Source organism: Salmo salar, chromosome ssa20 (genome assembly GCF_905237065.1).
Source record: "Salmo salar chromosome ssa20, Ssal_v3.1, whole genome shotgun sequence".
NCBI lineage: Eukaryota > Metazoa > Chordata > Actinopteri > Salmoniformes > Salmonidae > Salmo > Salmo salar.
In genome coordinates this window covers 90617550-90640419 of record NC_059461.1, presented here as the reverse complement: position 1 = coordinate 90640419, position 22870 = coordinate 90617550, and the positions used below count along the sequence as shown (strand labels likewise).

Below are 22870 nucleotides of genomic sequence, written 5' to 3'. Positions count from 1 at the left end.
ATCACATACAGTAGGGGCACGTACCAAATGGCATCCCATTCATTACATAGTGCAGGGGCTCTGGTCAAAAGTAGTGCACTATATAGGGAATAGGGCTCTGGTCAAAAGTAGTGCACTATATAGGGAATAGGGCTCTGGTCAAAAGTAGTGTACTATATAGGGAATAGGGCTCTGGTCAAAAGTAGTGCACTATATAGGGAATAGGGCTCTGGTCTAAAGTAGTGCACTATATAGGGAATAGGGCTCTGGTCAAAAGTAGTGCACTATATAGGGAATAGTGCTCTGGTCAAAAGTAGTGCACTATATAGGGAATAGTGCTCTGGTCAAAAGTAGTGCACTATATAGGGAATAGGGCTGTGGTCTAAAGTAGTGCACTGTATAGGGAATAGGGCTCTGGTCTAAAGTAGTGCACTATATAGGGAATAGGGCTCTGGTCTAAAGTAGTGCACTATATAGGGAATAGGGCTCTGGTCTAAAGTAGTGCACTATATAGGGAATAGGGCTCTGGTCTAAAGTAGTGCACTATATAGGGAATAGGGCTCTGGTCTAAAGTAGTGCACTATATAGGGAATAGGGCTCTGGTCAAAAGTAGTGCACTATATAGGGAATAGGGCTCTGGTCTAAAGTAGTGCACTATATAGGGAATAGGGCTCTGGTCTAAAGTAGTGCACTATATAGGGAATAGGGCTCTGGTCTAAAGTAGTGCACTATATAGGGGAAAGGGTGCCATTTGGGATGCAGGCAAGGTGTTCTCACTGTATTAATGTCCTTTGTCATAAAATATTTCATCAGACCAGTTATCATAATCTAGCCAGTTATATTTGTTATACTGTATATTCAACTACAAGATGTATCATGAACAAACATTTGCCAAGCTCCCAAATGCTCCATCTCCCAAGGTCCCAAATGCTCCATCTCCCAAGGTCCCAAATGCCTCATCTCCCAAGGTCCCAAATGCTCCATCTCCCAAGGTCCCAAAGGCTCCATCTCCCAAGGTCCCAAATGCTCCATCTCCCAAGGTCCCAAAGGCTCCATCTCCCAAGGTCCCAAATGCTCCATCTGCCACGGTCCCAAAGGCTCCATCTGCCACGGTCCCAAATGCTCCTATGCCACTGTCCCAAATGCTCCATCTCCCAAAGTCCCAAATGCTCCATCCCCCAAGGTCCCAAATGCTCCATCCCCCAAGGTCCCAAATGCTTCAACCCCCAAGGTCCCAAATGCTCCATCCCCCAAGGTCCCAAATGCTCCATCCCCCAAGGTCCCAAATGCTCCATCCCCCAAGGTCCCAAATGCTCCATCCCCCAAGGTCCCAAATGCTCCATCCCCCAAGTTCCCAAAGGAATGAATGAAAACCTCTTTGTACTAATTTCTCTCACTGGGCAATGAGATCTGAACAGCAACAGTAGTTACAATGACAGACTTGTGTCGCGAATGACACACTATTTGCTACAGTGCCTTCCGAAAGTATTCATACCCCTTGACTTATTCCACATTTTGTTGTATTACAGCCTGAACTTAAAATTGATTTTAATATATTTGTTGTATCACCCAACTACACACAACACCCCATAGACACCATCAAAAACCAGTCAGGACACACAGCACCATCAAAAACCAGTCAGGACAAACAGCACCATCAAAAACCAGTCAGGACACACAGCACCATCAAAAACCAGTCAGGACACACAGCACCATCTAAACCAGTCAGGACACACAGCACCATCAAAACCAGTCAGGAATACACAGCACCATCAAAACCAGTCAGGACACACAGCACCATCAAAACCAGTCAGGAATACACAGCACCATCAAAAGCAGTCAGGACACACAGAACCATCAAAACCAGTCAGGATACACAGCACCATCTAAACCAGTCAGGATACACAGCACCATCTAAACCAGTCAGGACACACAGCACCATCAAAACCAGTCAGGACACACAGCACCATCAAAACCAGTCAGGACACACAGCACCATCAAAACCAGTCAGGATACACAGCACCATCTAAACCAGTCAGGATACACAGCACCATCAAAACCAGTCAGGACACACAGCACCATCAAAACCAGTCAGGACACACAGCACCATCAAAACCAGTCAGGACACACAGAACCATCAAAACCAGTCAGGACACACAGCACCATCAAAACCAGTCAGGACACACAGCACCATCAAAACCAGTCAGGATACACAGCACCATCTAAACCAGTCAGGATACACAGCACCATCAAAACCAGTCAGGACACACAGCACCATCAAAACCAGTCAGGAATACACAGCACCATCAAAACCAGTCAGGACACACAGCACCATCAAAACCAGTCAGGAATACACAGCACCATCAAAACCAGTCAGGACACACAGCACCATCAAAACCAGTCAGGACACACAGAACCATCAAAACCAGTCAGGATACACAGCACCATCTAAACCAGTCAGGATACACAGCACCATCAAAACCAGTCAGGACACACAGCACCATCAAAACCAGTCAGGACACACAGCACCATCAAAACCAGTCAGGACACACAGCACCATCAAAACCAGTCAGGACACACAGCACCATCAAAACCAGTCAGGACACACAGCACCATCAAAACCGGTCAGGACACACAGCACCATCAAAACCAGTCAGGACACACAGCACCATCAAAACCAGTCAGGACACACAGCACCATCAAAACCAGTCAGGACACACAGCACCATCAAAACCAGTCAGGATACACAGCACCATCAAAACCAGTCAGGACACACAGCACCATCAAAACCAGTCAGGACACACAGCACCATCAAAAGCCAGTCAGGAATACACAGCACCATCAAAACCAGTCAGGACACACAGCACCATCAAAAGCCAGTCAGGAATACACAGCACCATCAAAACCAGTCAGGACACACAGCACCATCAAAACCAGTCAGGACACACAGCACCATCAAAACCAGTCAGGACACACAGCACCATCAAAAGCCAGTCAGGAATACACAGCACCATCAAAACCAGTCAGGACACACAGCACCATCAAAAGCCAGTCAGGACACACAGCACCATCAAAACCAGTCAGGACACACAGCACCATCAAAACCAGTCAGGACACACAGAACCATCAAAACCAGTCAGGACACACAGCACCATCAAAAGCCAGTCAGGAATACACAGCACCATCAAAACCAGTCAGGACACACAGCACCATCAAAAACCAGTCAGGACACACAGAACCATCAAAACCAGTCAGGATACACAGCACCATCTAAACCAGTCAGGATACACAGCACCATCTAAACCAGTCAGGACACACAGCACCATCAAAACCAGTCAGGACACACAGCACCATCAAAACCAGTCAGGACACACAGCACCATCAAAACCAGTCAGGATACACAGCACCATCTAAACCAGTCAGGATACACAGCACCATCAAAACCAGTCAGGACACACAGCACCATCAAAACCAGTCAGGACACACAGCACCATCAAAACCAGTCAGGACACACAGAACCATCAAAACCAGTCAGGACACACAGCACCATCAAAACCAGTCAGGACACACAGCACCATCAAAACCAGTCAGGATACACAGCACCATCTAAACCAGTCAGGATACACAGCACCATCAAAACCAGTCAGGACACACAGCACCATCAAAACCAGTCAGGAATACACAGCACCATCAAAACCAGTCAGGACACACAGCACCATCAAAACCAGTCAGGAATACACAGCACCATCAAAACCAGTCAGGACACACAGCACCATCAAAACCAGTCAGGAATACACAGCACCATCAAAACCAGTCAGGACACACAGCACCATCAAAACCAGTCAGGACACACAGCACCATCAAAACCAGTCAGGACACACAGCACCATCAAAACCAGTCAGGACACACAGCACCATCAAAACCAGTCAGGACACACAGCACCATCAAAACCAGTCAGGACACACAGCACCATCAAAACCAGTCAGGACACACAGCACCATCAAAACCAGTCAGGACACACAGCACCATCAAAACCAGTCAGGACACACAGCACCATCAAAACCGGTCAGGACACACAGCACCATCAAAACCAGTCAGGACACACAGCACCATCAAAACCAGTCAGGACACACAGCACCATCAAAACCAGTCAGGACACACAGCACCATCAAAACCAGTCAGGATACACAGCACCATCTAAACCAGTCAGGATACACAGCACCATCAAAACCAGTCAGGACACACAGCACCATCAAAAGCCAGTCAGGAATACACAGCACCATCAAAACCAGTCAGGACACACAGCACCATCAAAAGCCAGTCAGGAATACACAGCACCATCAAAACCAGTCAGGACACACAGCACCATCAAAACCAGTCAGGACACACAGCACCATCAAAACCAGTCAGGACACACAGCACCATCAAAAGCCAGTCAGGAATACACAGCACCATCAAAACCAGTCAGGACACACAGCACCATCAAAAGCCAGTCAGGAATACACAGCACCATCAAAACCAGTCAGGACACACAGCACCATCAAAACCAGTCAGGACACACAGCACCATCAAAACCAGTCAGGACACACAGCACCATCAAAACCAGTCAGGACACACAGCACCATCAAAAGCCAGTCAGGAATACACAGCACCATCAAAACCAGTCAGGACACACAGCACCATCAAAAGCCAGTCAGGAATACACAGCACCATCAAAACCAGTCAGGACACACAGCACCATCAAAACCAGTCAGGACACACAGCACCATCAAAACCAGTCAGGACACACAGCACCATCAAAAGCCAGTCAGGAATACACAGCACCATCAAAACCAGTCAGGAATACAATGTACCTTTTTAATTGAACTTCTCCGCAAAATGATTGATGACAGCTTCAAAAGACCCTCTAGGGTGCCAACATCTGTGTGTCCCAAATGGACCCTATTCCCTATGAAGTGTACTACTTTTGACCAGGGGCCAATTTTTGCTCTGGTCAAAAATAGTGCCATATATATACAGTAGGGCATAGCTTGTCATTTGGAGACCGCATCCAGACACCGTTAACCCACAATGGTTATCAATGATAACAGTAAACAGTAACTGTCTCCTTGTCATGAGAAGATTACGGATCATCAGACAACATAGCAGATTCTCAATGAAGAGAGTCAATAATATCACAGTAAAATACAGGGGGCTCATATAGGGCATCTCTTGTTCCCTTGTTCAAATCAAATCAAGTATTGGCCTTGTTCAAATCAAATCAAGTACTGGCCTTGTTCAAATCAAATCAAGTACTGGCCTTGTTCAAATCAAATCAAGTATTGGCCTTGTTCAAATCAAATCAAATCAAATCAAGTACTGGCCTCATTCAAATATTTGCCTTGTTCAAGTATTGTCCTTGTTCAAATCAAATCAAGTATTGGCCTTGTTCAAGTATTGGCCTTGTTCAAGTATTGGCCTTGTTCAAATCAAATCAAGTATTGGCCTTGTTCAAGTATTGGCCTTGTTCAAGTACTGGCCTTGTTCAAATCAAATCAAGTACTGGCCTTGTTCAAGTATTGGCCTTGTTCAAATCAAATCAAGTATTGGCCTTGTTCAGGTATTGGCCTTGTTCAAATCAAATCAAGTATTGGCCTTGTTCAGGTATTGGCCTTGTTCAAGTATTGGCCTTGTTCAAGTATTGGCCTTGTTCAGGTATTGGCCTTGTAAGGGATAATCAACGAGGGGCTCTATGCGTTCTATGTAAAATAATGAACAACATGGAAGGTGTGTTGTGGAACTAACCTTCCACGGATTTGTATTATTTTCCAGAGAACTCATAGAGCCCCTGGTTGATTATCCCTTTTATACCATGGCTATAATTTAACACATTGGTCGCTAAAAATGTGTTCATTTGCAGGTAGAAATGTGTTCAACATCCACTGAAGTAGGTAGCACGTTTACTAGATAGCTACCGTAGTTTCCTTGGTAACAAAACAAACAGACTTCCTAGTTTAGCTAACGAAAGCATCAGTCCTAGCTCGCCCTTCCTTATGGACATCTAATTCAAAATGCCAATAATGTTTTCAATTGGACTTCTGCTTTCAAAAGCGGCTAAAACATAAAACATGTAAGAATGAACTGGATGAGGAGTGCTGTGTCCATGTAGACTAACATCCAGGAGTGCTGTCTCCATGTAGACTAACATCCAGGATGAGGAGTGCTGTCTCCATGTAGACTAACATCCAGGATGAGGAGTGCTGTCTCCATGTAGACTAACATCCAGGATGAGGAGTGCTGTGTCCATGTAGACTAACATCCAGGAGTGCTGTCTCCATGTAGACTAACATCCAGGATGAGGAGTGCTGTCTCCATGTAGACTAACATCCAGGATGAGGAGTGATGTCTCCATGTAGACTAACATCCAGGAGTGCTGTCTCCATGTAGACTAACATCCAGGATGAGGAGTGCTGTGTCCATGTAGACTAACATCCAGGAGTGCTGTCTCCATATAGACTAACATCCAGGATGAGGAGTGCTGTCTCCATGTAGACTAACATCCAGGATGAGGAGTGATGTCTCCATGTAGACTAACATCCAGGAGTGCTGTCTCCATGTAGACTAACATCCAGGATGAGGAGTGCTGTCTCCATGTAGACTAACATCCAGGATTAGGAGTGATGTCTACATGTAGACTAACATCCAGGATGAGGAGTGATGTCTCCATGTAGACTAACATCCAGGAGTGCTGTCTCCATGTAGACTAACATCCAGGATGAGGAGTGCTGTCTCCATGTAGACTAACATCCAGGAGTGCTGTCTCCATGTAGACTAACATCCAGGATGAGGAGTGCTGTCTCCATGTAGACTAACATCCAGGATGAGGAGTGATGTCTACATGTAGACTAACATCCAGGATGAGGAGTGATGTCTACATGTAGACTAACATCCAGGATGAGGAGTGCTGTCTCCATGTAGACTAACATCCAGGATGAGGAGTGCTGTCTCCATGTAGACTAACATCCAGGATTAGGAGTGATGTCTACATGTAGACTAACATCCAGGATGAGGAGTGCTGTCTCCATGTAGACTAACATCCAGGATGAGCACTCCTCAACATAGATGTTATGTTAGACAGACAGACAGACAGACAGACAGACAGACAGACAGACAGACAGACAGACAGACAGATAGGGTTATTGATATGCACACTTTGTGTTTTTCTGTGTGTGTGTGTGTGTGTGTGTGTGTGTGTGTGTGTGTGTGTGTGTGTGTGTGTGTGTGTGTGTGTGTGTGTGTGTGTGTGTGTGTGTGTGTGTGTGTGTGTGTGTGTGTGTGTGTGTGTGTGTGTGTGTGTGTGTGTGTGTGCCAGAATGCTGCTATTGGCGAAGACATTATCGTCTTCACTGGTAAGTCGAGGCTTCAGGTTCTATCAACAAAATACAACCTAGCACACTGATAGCCTGCAAACCATGATCCATTTTGAATCTTACATGAGTCAAATGTTACACCTGTTGTTGATGGTTGTCGTTGTACAAGGACTTATACTGTACATACAGCTGAAGTCGGAAGTTTACATACACCTTAGCAAAATACATTTAAACTAAGTTTTTCACAATTCCTGACATTTAATCCCAGTAAAAATTCCCTGTCTTAGGTCAGTTAGGATCACCACTTTATTTTAAGAATGTGAAACGTCAGAATAATAGTAGAGAGAATTATTTATTTTAGCTTTTATTTCTTTCATCACATTCCTAGTGGGTCAGAAGTTTACATACACTCAATTAGTATTTGGTAGCATTGCCTTTAAATTGTTTAACTTGGGTCAAACGTTGCGGGTAGCCTACCACAAGCTTCCCACAATAAGTTGGGTGAATTTTGGCCCATTCCTTCTGACAGAGCTGGTGTAACTGAGTCAGGTTTGTAGGCCTCCTTGCTCACAAACACTTTTTCAGTTCTGCCCACACATTGTCTATAGGATTGGGGTCAGGGCTTTGTGATGGCCACTCCAGTACCTTGACTTTGTTGTCCTTAAGCCATTTTGTCACAACTTTGGAAGTATGCTTGGGGTCAATGTCCATTTGGAAGACCCATTTGTGACCAAGCTTTAACTTCCTGACTGATGTCTTGAGATGTTGCTTCAAAACATCCACATCATTTCCCCTCCCTCATGATGCCATCTATTTTGTGAAGTGCACCAGTCCCTCCTGTAGCAAAGTACCCCCACAACATGATGCTGCCACCCCTGTGCTTCACGGTTGGGATGGTGTTCTTTGGCTTGCAAGCCTCCCCCTTTTTCTTCCAAACATAACAATTCTCATTATGGCCAAACAGTTCTCTTTTTGTTTCATCAGACCAGAGGACCATTTCTCCAAAAAGTACGATCTTTGTCCCCATGTGCAGTTGCAAACCGTATTCTGGCTTTTTTTAATGGTGGTTTTGGAGCAGTGGCTTTTTCCTTTCTGAACGGCCTTTCAGGTTATGTCGATATAGGACTCATTTTACTGTGGATATAGATACTTTGTACCTGTTCCCTCCAGCATCTTCACAAGGTCCTTTGCTGTTGTTCTGGGATTATTTTGCACTTTTCACACCCAAGTACATTCATCTCTAGGAGACAGAACGCGTCTCCTTCCTGAGCGGTATGACAGCTGCGTGGTCCCATGGTGTTTATACTTGCGTACTATTGTTTGTACAGATGAACGTGGTACCTTCAGGCATTTGGAAATTGCTCCCAAGGACGAACCAGACTTGTGGAGGTCTACAATTTTTTTCTGAGGTCTTTCTTTTGATTTTCCCATGATGTCAAGCAAAGAGGCACTGAGTTTAAAGGTAGGCCTTGAAATACATCCACAGGTACACTTCCAATTGACTCAAATGATGTCAATTATCCTATCAGAAGCTTCTAAAGCCATGACATAATTTTCTGGAATTTTCCAAACAGTTTAAAGGCACAGTCAACTTAGTGTATGTAAACTTCTGAAATTGTGATACAGTGAAATAATCTGTCTGTAAACAATTGTTGGAAAACCGACTTGCCAGAACTATAGTTTGTTCACAAGAAATTTGTGGTGGTTGAAAAACTAGTTTTAATGACTCCAACCTAAGTGTATTTAAACCTCCGGCTTCAACTGTAGCTAGACATGACCGCCTCGTCCACCTGATAGCTAATGAGGTGAGGCCGACAGTAAGACAGGACCGCCTCGTCCACCTGATAGCTAGTAAGGTGAGGCAGACAGTAAGACAGGACCGTCTCATCCACCTGATAGCTAGTAAGGTGAGGCCGACAGTAAGACAGGACCGCCTCGTCCACCTGATAGCTAGTGAGGTGAGGCAGACAGTAAGACAGGACCGCCTCGTCCACCTGATAGCTGGTAAGGTGAGGCAGACAGTAAGACAGGACCGTCTCGTCCACCTGATAGCTAGTAAGGTGAGGCAGACAGTAAGACAGGACCGCCTCGTCCACCTAATAGCTAGTAAGGTGAGGCAGACAGTAAGACAGGACCGTCTCGTCCACCTGATAGCTAATGAGGTGAGGCCGACAGTAAGACAGGACCGCCTCGTCCACCTGATAGCTAGTAAGGTGAGGCAGACAGTAAGACAGGACCGTCTCGTCCACCTGATAGCTAGTAAGGTGAGGCCGACAGTAAGACAGGACCGCCTCGTCCACCTGATAGCTAGTAAGGTGAGGCAGACAGTAAGACAGGACCGCCTCGTCCACCTGATAGCTAGTAAGGTGAGGCAGACAGTAAGACAGGACCGCCTCGTCCACCTGATAGCTAGTGAGGTGAGGCAGACAGTAAGACAGGACCGCCTCGTCCACCTGATAGCTAGTAAGGTGAGGCAGACAGTAAGACAGGACCGCCTCGTCCACCTGATAGCTGGTAAGGTGAGGCAGACAGTAAGACAGGACCGTCTCGTCCACCTGATAGCTAGTAAGGTGAGGCAGACAGTAAGACAGGACCGCCTCGTCCACCTGATAGCTAGTAAGGTGAGGCAGACAGTAAGACAGGACCGTCTCGTCCACCTGATAGCTAATGATGTGAGGCCGACAGTAAGACAGGACCGCCTCGTCCACCTGATAGCTAGTAAGGTGAGGCAGAGAGTAAAACACCATCAATGTATACTGTCAGAAGAGGCTGGTGTGATGTTGATGATGATATTGTCTATTGTATACCAAATGTATGTTGTTGTGGAGGAGGCTGGAGGTAGATGGACAGATATTGTTGTTGTGGAGGAGGCTGGAGGTAGATGGACAGATATTGTTGTTGTGGAGGAGGCTGGAGGTAGATGGACAGATGTTGTTGTGGAGGAGGCTGGAGGTAGATGGACAGATATTGTTGTTGTGGTGGAGGCTGGAGGTAGATGGACAGATATTGTTGTTGTGGTGGAGGCTGGAGGTAGATGGACAGATATTGTTGTTGTGGTGGAGGCTGGAGGTAGATGGACAGATATTGTTGTTGTGGAGGAGGCTGGAGGTAGATGGACAGATATTGTTGTTGTGGAGGAGGCTGGAGGGAGGTCTGAGGGGTGGGGGTTGTGTGTCTGGGGGGGTTGTGTGTTTGGGGGTGTTGTGTGGTCCTGTCTACCAAACCTCCCTGTCTGCCTTCCTTCAGCTTCTCTCTATCAGCAACAGTATACCAGCGAGGCTTAGTTCAGTCGCTGTCTCCGCAGCCCACAAGAGACACAACCATGTATTCCCCTCGTCTCCCTCCAGCCTCACCTTAAAGCACTGTGACGTTTTGGGGTTCACTTTCCCCTGGGCCCAATTTGTATTTATCTCAAGGTTTTCAGCGAAGAAACCCACACACTGACTGGAATAATGTAATATACAGAGGATTTCAAAATCAGAGTCTGTCTGTCTAAATGTTGGACAGAGTCATATTAGGAGAGGAGAATGAGGGGAAGTGACCTGGCTGTCTGATACAGTATAGACATAACTCTGTTTGCAATGAAGGTTTTGACACTCAATGACTACAGCCTATATGGCACCCTTTCCTTATATAGTGCCCTACTTTTAAACAGGGCCCATAGGAGGTGACTAAACTGCTTCAACTAACCCTGGATTGTAAACTGTCATGGTCAAAACATATTGATGCAGTAGTAGCTAAGATGGGGAGAAGTCTGTCTGTAATAAAGCACTGCTCTACCTTCTTAACAACACTATCAACAAGGCAGGTCCTACAGACCCTAGTTTCTACCTTCTTAACAACACTATCAACAAGGCAGGTCCTACAGGCCCTAGTTTCTACCTTCTTAACAACACTATCAACAAGGCAGGTCCTACAGACTCTAGTTCTGTCGCACCTGGACTACTGTTCAGTCATGTGGTCAGGTGCCACAAAGAGGGACCTCGGAAAATTACAATTGGCTCAGAACAGGGAAGGCACAGCTGGCCCTTAGATGTACACAGAGAGCTAACATTAATAATATGCATGTCAATCTCTCATGGCTCAAAGTGGAGGAGAGATTGACTTCATCACTTCCTGTTTTTGTAAGAGGTGTTGACATGCTGAATGTCCCGAGCTGTCTGTTTAAACTACTGGCACATATTTTAGACACCCATCCATACCCCACAAGACATGCCAACAAAGGTCTCTTAACAATCCCTTAATCCAGAACAGAATATGGGTGGTGCAGAGTACTATATAGAGCCATGACTACATAGAAATCTATTCCACAACGCAGTTGAATCAGATTTTTTTTTAAAACAGACAAAAAATACAGTTTATGGAACAGCAGGGACTGTGAAGAGACACACACAGGCACAGACACACGTACACATGGATGTTGTATTTGAAATATGTGGTTGTGGAGTGGTGGCCTGAGCGAGCACACTGAATGTGTTGGGTAAGGTGTCATGAAATGTAAACGTCATGAAATGTTTTAAACTGTATGTAACTGTCTTATGTTGCTGGACACCAGGAAGTGTAGCTGCTGGGGGATCCATAATAACTTCAAATACAAATGTGGAACACGGACAAGGTGCTCAGAATGTACTGGAGAGGCATGTTGGCAGATAGGGAGATGGTATGGATGGACCAATACAGCCGGTCTGTTTAGAACTAAGTTTAGTAATGGAACTAAGTTTAGTAATGTAGAGATCCAGACTGACCTTTCTACTGGTCAACACACTGCTGAGGTATTTTCTACCAATGACAGTCAGTGTCTGCACTGCCAAATGGGCTCTGGTAGTGCACTAGATAAAGAATAGGGCACATCAGCCTCGACATCATCCTCGACATCAGACTCGACGTCATTCTCGACATCAATCTCGAAATATAGAATAGCATAGGAAATATAGAATAGAATAGCATAGGAAGTATAGAATATAATAGCATAGGAAGTATAGAATAGAATAGCATAGAAAATATAGAATAGAATAGGAAATATAGAATAGAATAGCATAGCAAACATAGAATTGTCACGCCCTGACCTTAGAGCCTTTTTTATTCTCTATTTTGTTAGGTCAGGGTGTGACTTGGGTGGGCATATCTAGGTTTCTATTCCTTTGTTGGCCTAGTAAGGTTCCCAATCAGAGGCAGCTGTTTATCGTTGTCTCTGATTGGGGATCATACTTAGGCAGTCTGTTTTCCCACCTGTGTGGGTGGGTAATTATTATTTTCTGTGAGTGTTTGTGTGCGCCACAGTTGCGTCACGGTTGATTTCTCTTTACCTGGTTTTTGTGAAAGGTTTCACTTCCATTAAAGATGTGGAATTACATGCACGCTGCGCCTTGGCTCATTTATGACAGGGAGTTTGAAGACAGTGATCGTTAACAGAAGATGCCACCACCAAAGGACCAAGCAGCGTGGCCAGGAGGAGTCGACATCCTGGACATGGAAGGATATCCTGGACGGTAAGGGATCCTGGATGTGAGAAGAGATCCAGGCCGGAAAGGATCGCCTTCCATGGGAGCAGACGGAGGCAGCGACAGAGGAACACTGAGGAAAACAGGGATCAGGGAGACGACGGAAGCCCAAGAGGCAGCCTCGGGGGGGTTAGGGGGGGGCGAGCGGAGCAAAGGTGGGAACAAGAACCAACTCCCTGTAATTACGATGAGGAGTTGGTCACGGTTCAGATACCATGTCTTCCGGTTCTGCGCACCATGCTTCCAGTGCGCACCCTTAGCCCGGTGCGTTCTGTGCCTGCTTTCAGGTGTTGCCGTGCTGAGGTGAGCATCTGTCCAGGACGGATTGTTCTGGCTCAGCGGTCCGGGTCTCTAGTGCGTCTCCTCGGCCCAGGATATCCTGCACCAGCTCTACGCATGGTATCCCCAGTGCGCCTTCACAGCCCAGTGCATCCTGTGCCAGCTCTCCACACTTACCGAGCTAAAGTGGGTATCCAGCCAGGACACATAGTGCCAGCTCCACGCACCCGGCCTCCAGTGCGTCTCTCCAGCCCGGTGCATCCTGTGCCAGTTCCACGCACTCGGCCTCCAGCGACGGTCCCTGGCCCAAAGCCTCCAGTGATGATCCATGGCACGAAGCCTGCAGTGATGATCCATGGCACGAAGCCTCCAGTGGTGAGCCATGGCCCGAAGCCTCCAGTGGTGATCCATGGCCCGAAGCCTCCAGTGGTGATCCATGGCCCGAAGCCTCCAGTGGTGAACCATGGCCCGAAGCCTCCAGTGATGATCCATGGCCCAAAGCCTCCAGTGACGATCCATGGCACGAAGCCTCCAGTGATGACCCATGGCCTGAAGCTTCCAGCGACGGTCTGCAGTCCAGAGCTTTCAGCGATGGTCTGCAGTCCAGAGCCTCCAGCGACGGTCTGCAGTCCAGAGCCTCCAGCGACGGTCTGCAGTCCAGAACCTCCAGCGACGGTCTGCAGTCCAGAGCCTCCAGCGACGGTCGGCAGTCCAGAACCTCCAGCGACGGTCGGCAGTCCAGAGCCTCCAGCGACGGTCTGCAGTCCAGAACCTCCAGCGACGGTCTGCAGTCCAGAACCTCCAGCGACGGTCGGCAGTTCAGAGCCTCCAGCTGGGGTTCCCAGTTCAGAGCCTCTGGCGACGATCCACGGTCCGGAGTCCCCGGCGACGATCTACGGTCAGATCCCTCCGGCAACGATCCACGGTCTGGTTCCACGGAAGTGAGGGGAGCCTCAAGCGGAGCGGGGTCTGCGTCCCGCACCGGAGCCTCCACCGAGAGGAGATGCCCACCCGGACCCTCCCCTATAGGTTCAGGTTTGCGGCTGGAGTCCGCACCCTTGGGGGGGGGGGGTACTGTCACACCCTGACCTTTAGAGACTTTTTTATTCTCTATTTTGTTAGGTCAGGGTGTGACTTGGGTGGGCATATCAAGGTTTCTATTCCTTTGTTGGCCTAGTATGGTTCCCAATCAGAGGCAGCTGTTTATCGTTGTCTCTGATTGGGGATCATACTTAGGCAGCCCTTTTTCCCATCTGTGATTGTAGGATCTTGTTTGTGTGTAGTTGCTTACTGCACTGCATGTAGCTTTACGTTCGTTTTTGTATTTTGTTGTTTTTTCCGGTGTCATTTTTATTAAAAGTAAAATGTACGCCTACCACTCTGCACCTTGGTCCAGTTCTTCAGACGACAGTAACAAGAATAGAATAGCATAGGAAGTATAGAATAGAATAGCATAGGAAATATAGAATAGCATAGGAAATACAGAATAGCATAGGAAATATAGAATAGCATAGGAAATATAGAATAAAATAGCATAGGAAATATAGAACAGCATAGGAAATACAGAATAGAGTAGGAAATATAGAATAGCATAGGAAATATAGAAAAAAATAGCATAGGAAATATAGAACAGCATAGGAAATACAGAATAAAATAGCATAGGAAATATAGAATAGTATAGGAAATACAGAATAGAATAGCATAGGATATACAGCATAGAATAGCATAGGAAATATACAATAGAATAGCATAGCAAACATAAAATAGAATGGAAAATAATAGAACATAAAATAATAGAATAGAATAGAACAGAATAGAATCGAACAGAATATAATGTATTACAATAGAACAGAATGGAACAGAATAGAATATAACAGAACAGAATAGAGCATAATAGAATAGAATAGAAAATAATAGAATAGAACAGAACAGAATAGAACAGAACAGAATACAATAGAATAGAATAGAACCGAATAGAATATAGCATAATAGAATAGAATAGAAAATAATAGAACAGAACAGAATAGAATAGAATAGAATAGAATAGAAAGAAATAGAGCATAATAGAGTAGAATAGCATAGAATAGAATAGAGCAGAATAGAATAGAACAGAACAGAATAGAATTGAATAGAGCATAATAGAATAGAATAGAAAATAATAGAACAGAACAGAATAGAAAATAATATAATAAAGACATTGAAGTCAGGCTGTCAAGGATGAGTTACTGTGTAGGAGTTATTTCCTTAATTTAGATAGGTATACAACAAGTTGATGGGATACCAACCCCTTAAAAATCCCCTTTTTAAAAATAAAAAAAAACAGTAGCGCACATCATATATTTCTGTAATGACAGTCACAGGGTGACTCATAGTAGCCTGCTGGGCGTGTACCCTATACACTGCGGGGCTTAGACTATAGCCTATACACTAAACGACATCAGAGAGCCTCGGGGGGAAAAAAAGAGGACTTGTTCATTCCATCGGCGTCACCCCACGCGCAGTGGCACAGCACAGGGCGGTGGCTGCGCGAGCAGAAGCCCGTTAGCGGGACAGGCGGGCTGCGTGGAGTGTTGGGGAATTTATGTGATGAAAATGCGATACTGCCCGCTACTTCACCCATCCATTGTTTCTCTCCTATCTGAAGTTACAGTGAGCAGGCTACATTATAAATGTGGACAGAAATGCCCCCCCCTCCAAAAAAAAAAAATGAATAGCTAATTAAAGAATATTACATTTATAAATATGAACAACGACATTTAATCATTTAATTTAGCCTACCAATTAACGCATCTCAAAATGTGGCTGAAATAAAAATATATATATATGTTCAGATACGATAGGCTATAATATACAAGCATGGTTTTAAAACTATTACCGATAACCTACACCTGCATTTCACCTTTTGAAAAACAACTCCTCAGATCAGAGGATTTAAAACGCTTATATTCTAGTCAAACACGACCCCAAGATATAACCAACCTGCTGGCCCACCGCCCGCAGCACAAAACATACATCTATATAATGGACATCTCACATTTAGTTCACCAGCTTGTGAGCCTACTGTACCATTGGATAGTATAAATTCATGTTTTTCAGACATAGAGGAAAATCACGTCTAACAGTGTCTCTCATTTGTCATTCGTATCAAATTCAATCTATTAATAATATATCAGTATGTTATAACAATACTATACGCTAATTGAGTGTATTAAATATATATAAGCGAATTTGCTGTACACAAAATAGGTTACAACCCAATGTCTTTACATTGACCTTAACGCACCCCATAACCTGTTAAGAAGCCTACTGTATTGCTATACGTTCAAATCTAGCTGTTCCTTGCTGTGCACGCAAAAGACACGGGATAACATCCAAGTTGGTGTATCGTAACTTATGGCCACCACCACCACCACCACCACCACCATTGTATCACGAAGATCATTCCGTGATGAAGAATAGAGGTATTCGCATTTTTTCCCCCGCAGAACTTTACTACTGCGCTGTACCGTCACCATGTTTCCTCACCATCGACAGCGCAATCCTACGTCCCAAAACACTCAAGCGACAAACTGACCCATTCTCAAAACAGAAATGACATATCTTCACGATGACTTCGACACACTTGAGTAAGACGTGAGGGAGACTATTACTCTTATACCTTATGAATTATCTTCACCACGCCCGGGTTTACATGTAGGCTACAGAGCTATAGAATAACCTAGGCTACTAAAACAGATTTATGTTTCCAGCGTTTTGCCAGCCTACCTTTCGAGGCGATTCCACAGAAGCTATACAGGAGGAACACCAAGTGCCGTTGGAGAATCATATTCTTAACGCTTCCTTCAGCAGCAAACTATGCTGGCCTCACGTTGTCTTCTGTTTTCGACTGGAGGAAGCTCTCGGGTTTATCCAGGTGCGCTTGCAGTCTGAACACTGAGAACAATCTCATAGGCTCCTTAGTCTACGTAGGAACGGAACTCAGTTTTCCTTCTCAAGGCAAAGTAAGTCAAGTCCGTTCTGTACTTGGGCAGACCATCGGGCTGTAGCGGTAGCCTATTGCCGTTAGTTAGAGTGTGCCTTTACATACACCGTACCACCGGGACTGTAGAGAGAGAGAGAGAGAGAGAGCGAGCGAACGAGAGATGCTTCTCTCCTTGCGCAGAGAAAGTGCAGCTTATTGCCTTTCTGTCGAGATGCAGAACGAGCGAGTGCGCAGAGTCCCGCCCACGCCTCTCTAACTGATAAAGACGCTTCACCAATAGCAAACACCTAGACATTACTCTAGGGAGCTCCGGCATCACGGTCAAATTCTCACAATCCTTACCCCGGGGTTGTTTCTAACGTGTGGTATATGCCTGTTTTAGACTCTACACATGTTGTAATATTACACTGTTATTCGGTTCACTTAATAGAATGTACAGTGCCTCGCTGGTTCAGCACGAGGTGGTGCTGAAAGGACAGCGACCAAACATCTCGTCGTTAACTTGTTTGTAATGTGTTAGGACTGTTAGAGGCTATAAAATGTAATATTATACAGTATTGTGTTCTGTTAGTAGTATAGGCTAGAGTCCCTGGCAGGTTTAGTTAGTACACTGTTCAAATTAAGTGCTTTGTAAAAAATAAAAAATAAAACGAGTTGCAACTGAGCATACACCAACGCAAAGGAGACGGAAGCTTAACTTTGCCTGGAGTATTGAAACACATCATCCTGACATAGTGTTGTGTTGGAACACCAGTTAATCAGGTGTTGTGTAACACCTTGCCATGGACTGGGAGACCTACTAGAAAAGGTTGAAAACACTATGATGGTGTTTCGTGTTCTGTTTAGTACAGAATTAGATTCCTTCTCTGTTGGTGTCGTTTTCTCTCTCTCTCTCTCTCTCTCTCTCTCTCTCTCTCTCTCTCTCTCTCTCTCTCTCTCTCTATAGCTTCTAAACACTATGATGGTGTTTCACCTCCTGTCTAGTGAAGAATTAGATCACTCCTTCTGGAGTATTCTAATGTCTAACATCGGTTTATGTATCTGATCATTTGCCAGTTTAACCATTTTTTTGGCAGGCATTGTTGAGCACAGTGTTCCAACCACCAGAAATGACTAGAGGTTTTACAACAAGTATGGGAGGATACTGTATTTGCCTCTACCATTAAAAGTTTGAAATGTGGTGAATAGGTCGTCTCTTCATTGAACGTAATTTTGTCTGATGGCTTTGATATCCGTTGATCATTACAACTCATGACATAACAAGCTACTTAATACTAATAAAGAAGTGTACTTTTCTTCCTTCAAACATGCATACAACATTGTGTAAAATAATGATAGAAAATAATATATATTTATATGACCCATAATCCTCTAAAAACAGAGACACGTCAAGATAGGAAGTGCAAGGAGTTTAGAATCAGACTTCCAATGAGTTCAATAAATCATTTTTCTCTGGCTTTGGGAATCATGATAGAAGACACATTTTGAGCAATATATTATGTTGGATTTATTCTTAAATGTTTTATTAACAAATCATTGAAAATATTCATTTTTATTAAGTACAGTTTAAGTCAGAAGTTTACATACACTTAGGTTGGAGTCATTAAAACTCATTTTTCAACCACTCCACAAATTTCTTGTTAACAAACTATAGTTTTGGCAAGTCGGTTAGGACATCTACTTTGTGCATGACACAAGTAATTTTTAATCAATTGTTTACAGACGGGTTATTTCACTTATAATTCACTGTATCACAATTCCAATGGGTCAGAAGTTTACATACACTAAGTTGACTGTGCCTTTAAACAGCTTGGAAAATTACAGAAAATTATGTCATGGCTTTAGAAGCTTCTGATAGACTAATTGACATAATTTGAGTCAATTGGAGGAATACCTGTGGATGTATTTCAAGGCCTACCTTCAAACTCAGTGCCTCTTTGCTTGACATCGTGGGAAAATCAAAAGAAACCATCCAAGACCTCAGCTGTCATACCGCTCAGGAAGGAGACGCGTTCTGTCTCCTAGAGATGAACGTTCTTTGGTGCGAAAAGTGCAAATCAATCCCAGAACAACAGCAAAGGACCATGTGAAGATGCTGGAGGAAACAGGTACAAAAGTATCTATATCCACAGTAAAACGAGTCCTATATCGACATAACCCGAAAGGCCGCTTAGCAAGGAAGAAGCCACTGCTCCAAAACCGCCATAAAAAAGCCAGACTACGGTTTGCAACTGCACATGGGGACAAATATCATACTTTTTGGAGAAATGTCCTCTGGTCTGATGAAACAAAAATAGAACTGTTTGGCCATAATGACCATTGTTATGTTTGGAGGAAAAGGGGGAGGCTTACAAGCCGAAGAACACCATCCCAACCGTGAAGCACGGGAGTGGCAGCATCATGTTGTGGGGGTGCTTTGCTGCAGGAGGGACTGGTGCACTTCACAAAATAGATGGCATCATGAGGCAGGAAAATTATGTGGATATTTTGAAGCAACATCTCAACACATCAGTCAGGAAGTTAAAGCTCGGTCACAAATGGGTCTTCCAAATGAACAATGATCCCAAGCATACTTCCAAAGTTTTGGCAAAATGGCTTAAGGACAACAAAGTCAAGGTATTGGAGTGGCCATCACAAAGCCCTGACCTCAATCCTATAGACAATATGTGGCCAGAACTGAAAAAGTGTGTGCGAGCAAGGAGGCCTACAAACCTGACTCAGTTACACCAGCTCTGTCCGGAGGAAAGGGGCCAAAATTCACCCAACTTATTGTGGGAAGCTTGTGGAAGGCTACCCGAAATGTTTGACCCAAGTTAAACAATTTAAAGGCAATGCTACCAAATACTAATTGAGTGTATGTAAACTTCTGACCCACTAGGAATGTGATGAAAGAAATAAAAGCTGAAATAAATCATTCTGTCTACTATTATTCCGACATTTCACATTCTTAAAATAAAGTGGTGATCCTAACTGACCTAAGACAGGGAATTTTTTACTAGGATTAAATGTCAGGGACTGTGAAAAACTGAGTTTAAATGTATTTGGCTAAAGTGTACGTAAACTTCCGACTTCAACTGTACATCTACTAGCTTTTCAACCCAGAATTTGTTTTTACATTGTGGCTATGTGATTAAGTGTGTAAAATATCCAATGCAATTCCAATTAAATGTACCAGCTTACGGCACCAGAAGTGAGTGTTTCAATTTCCGCTTCCGTCGGTCCCACTTTCAAATCAAATCAAATGTATTTATAAAGCCCTTCTTACATCAGCTGATGTCACAAAGTGCTGTACAGAAACCCAGCCTAAAACCCACAAACAGCAAGCAATGCAGGTGTAGAAGCACGGTGGCTAGGAAAAACTCTTCTTCTGGCTGTGCCGGGTGGAGATTATAACAGAAAATGGCCAAGATGTTCAAATGTTCATAGATGACCAGCAGGGTCAAATGATAATAATCACAGTGGTTGTCGAGGGCGCAACAGGTCAGCACCTCAGGAGTAAATGTCAGTTGGCTTTTTCATAGCCGATCACACCTTCTCCGTCTCATGCCTGTCTAAATAAACCATTGGTAAAAAAATGTAGCTCGAATTCCACAAACAATAGTCTTCACAGGCAACTCATCATCAATATTTAGGCTATAAATAATTTACATGTCTTAACCATTTGATTGTAGGAGAGTCAGTCTGCAATTTGTTTTTGTTTTTTTTGTGTTTTGATGCTGTCTTTTACCTGCACTGACACAATACCCTCTTAAAAAAAACATTAATATTCAGATTGAAGAACCACTCTGGGTATTTCAGAGTACTTCTATTCTGTTTAAAAAAATATGTTCTTTGTATCATAACACATACATTGATTTTACATTCAAACACCAGATCTCAGGTTAAGTGCACAAATGTTCATGCTTTCATTACACAATCATTGTGTTTTGAGTCTTTCTATTTTCACAATGTAGCTGAAAGGACATCGACCAAACAGCTACTCATTACCTTGTTTGTAACGTGTTAGGACATTTAAAATTTTAGTCATTTAGCAGACGCTCTTATCCAGAGCGACTTACAGTAGTGAATGCATACATTTCATACTTTATTATTTTTTCCCATACTGGTCCCCCGTGGGAATCAAACCCACAACCCTGGCGTTGCAAACACCATGCTCTACCAACTGAGCTACAGGGAAGGCCACTGAGCTACTGAGCTACAGGGAAGGACTATCAGAGTTACTAAAATGTTGTAATATTCTACAGCTCTTTCTCAGTTAGTAGGCTACAGTCCTTGTTTCGGTCAGTACTGAATCCGCTGATAAAGCCACATTCTATCACTCTAAATTTCAAGCTTCTGCCTCTAACCATAGGAAACTATTGTCCACCTTCTCATCCCTCCTTAATCTTCCTCTCCTCCCTGTCTGCGGAGGACTTTGCCATTGACTTTGAAAAGAAGGTTGACCACATCCGCTCCTCATTCACTCAGCCTATTCAGTCCACTGGACCCACACAGATGCAGAGCTACCCTACCCCTTGACCTCATTCTCCACACTCTCTCCAGATGAAATCCTGCAACTAGTGAGTTCCGGTCGCTCGACAACCTGACCGCTAGACCTCATCGCCTCCTCCCTTCTCCAGACCATCTCTGGAGACCTTCTCCTATTCCTCATCCCTGACCACTGGCTGTGTACCCTCTGACTTCAAAATGGTCCTCTATTTGCTCCCCTCCTCAAGAAACCAACACTCAACAACCGCTCTGACATCAAACTACAGTCCGGTATCCCTTCTTTCTTTTCTTTTCAAAACACTTGAGCGGGACCAACTCTCTCACTATCTGTCTCAGACTGGAGCGGGATGTCTCTGACCAACTCTCTCACTATCTGTCTCAGATTGGAGCGGGACGTCTCTGACCAACTCTCTCACTATCTGTCTCAGATTGGAGCGGGATGTCTCTGACCAACTCTCTTACTATCTGTCTCAGATTGGAGCGGGATGTCTCTGACCAACTCTCTCACTATCTGTCTCAGATTGGAGCGGGACGTCTCTGACCAACTCTCTTACTATCTGTCTCAGATTGGAGCGGGACGTCTCTGACCAACTCTCTCACTATCTGTCTCAGATTGGAGCGGGACGTCTCTGACCAACTCTCTCACTATCTGTCTCAGATTGGAGCGGGATGTCTCTGACCAACTCTCTCACTATCTGTCTCAGACTGGAGCGGGATGTCTCTGACCAACTCTCTCACTATCTGTCTCAGATTGGAGCGGGACGTCTCTGACCAACTCTCTCACTATCTGTCTCAGATTGGAGCGGGACGTCTCTGACCAACTCTCTCACTATCTGTCTCAGATTGGAGCGGGATGTCTCTGACCAACTCTCTCACTATCTGTCTCAGATTGGAGCGGGACGTCTCTGACCAACTCTCTCACTATCTGTCTCAGATTGGAGCGGGATGTCTCTGACCAACTCTCTCACTATCTGTCTCAGATTGGAGCGGGATGTCTTTGACCAATTCTCTCACTATCTGTCTCAGATTGGAGCGGGATGTCTTTGACCAATTCTCTCACTATCTGTCTCAGATTGGAGCGGGACGTCTCTGACCAACTCTCTCACTATCTGTCTCAGACTGGAGCGGGATGTCTCTGACCAACTCTCTCACTATCTGTCTCAGACTGGAGCGGGATGTCTCTGACCAACTCTCTCACTATCTGTCTCAGATTGGAGCGGGACGTCTCTGACCAACTCTCTCACTATCTGTCTCAGATTGGAGCGGGATGTCTCTGACCAACTCTCTCACTA

General features: G+C 44.7%; 1 protein-coding gene across 2 annotated transcripts in view; it reads right to left on the bottom strand.

Moving 5' to 3' along the window:
• The window catches only part of cadm2b (cell adhesion molecule 2b), a 447462-nt gene extending 430167 nt beyond the window's left edge, over positions 1–17295 (bottom strand). For both annotated transcript variants that reach the window (XM_045704111.1, XM_045704112.1), the window contains exon 1: positions 16874–17295. In XM_045704111.1, the coding sequence (XP_045560067.1) occupies positions 16874–16934 (61 nt within the window). In that variant the 5' untranslated portion in view covers positions 16935–17295. The remainder of the gene's footprint in view (positions 1–16873) is intronic.
• Between the last annotated feature and the right edge of the window lie 5575 nt (positions 17296–22870).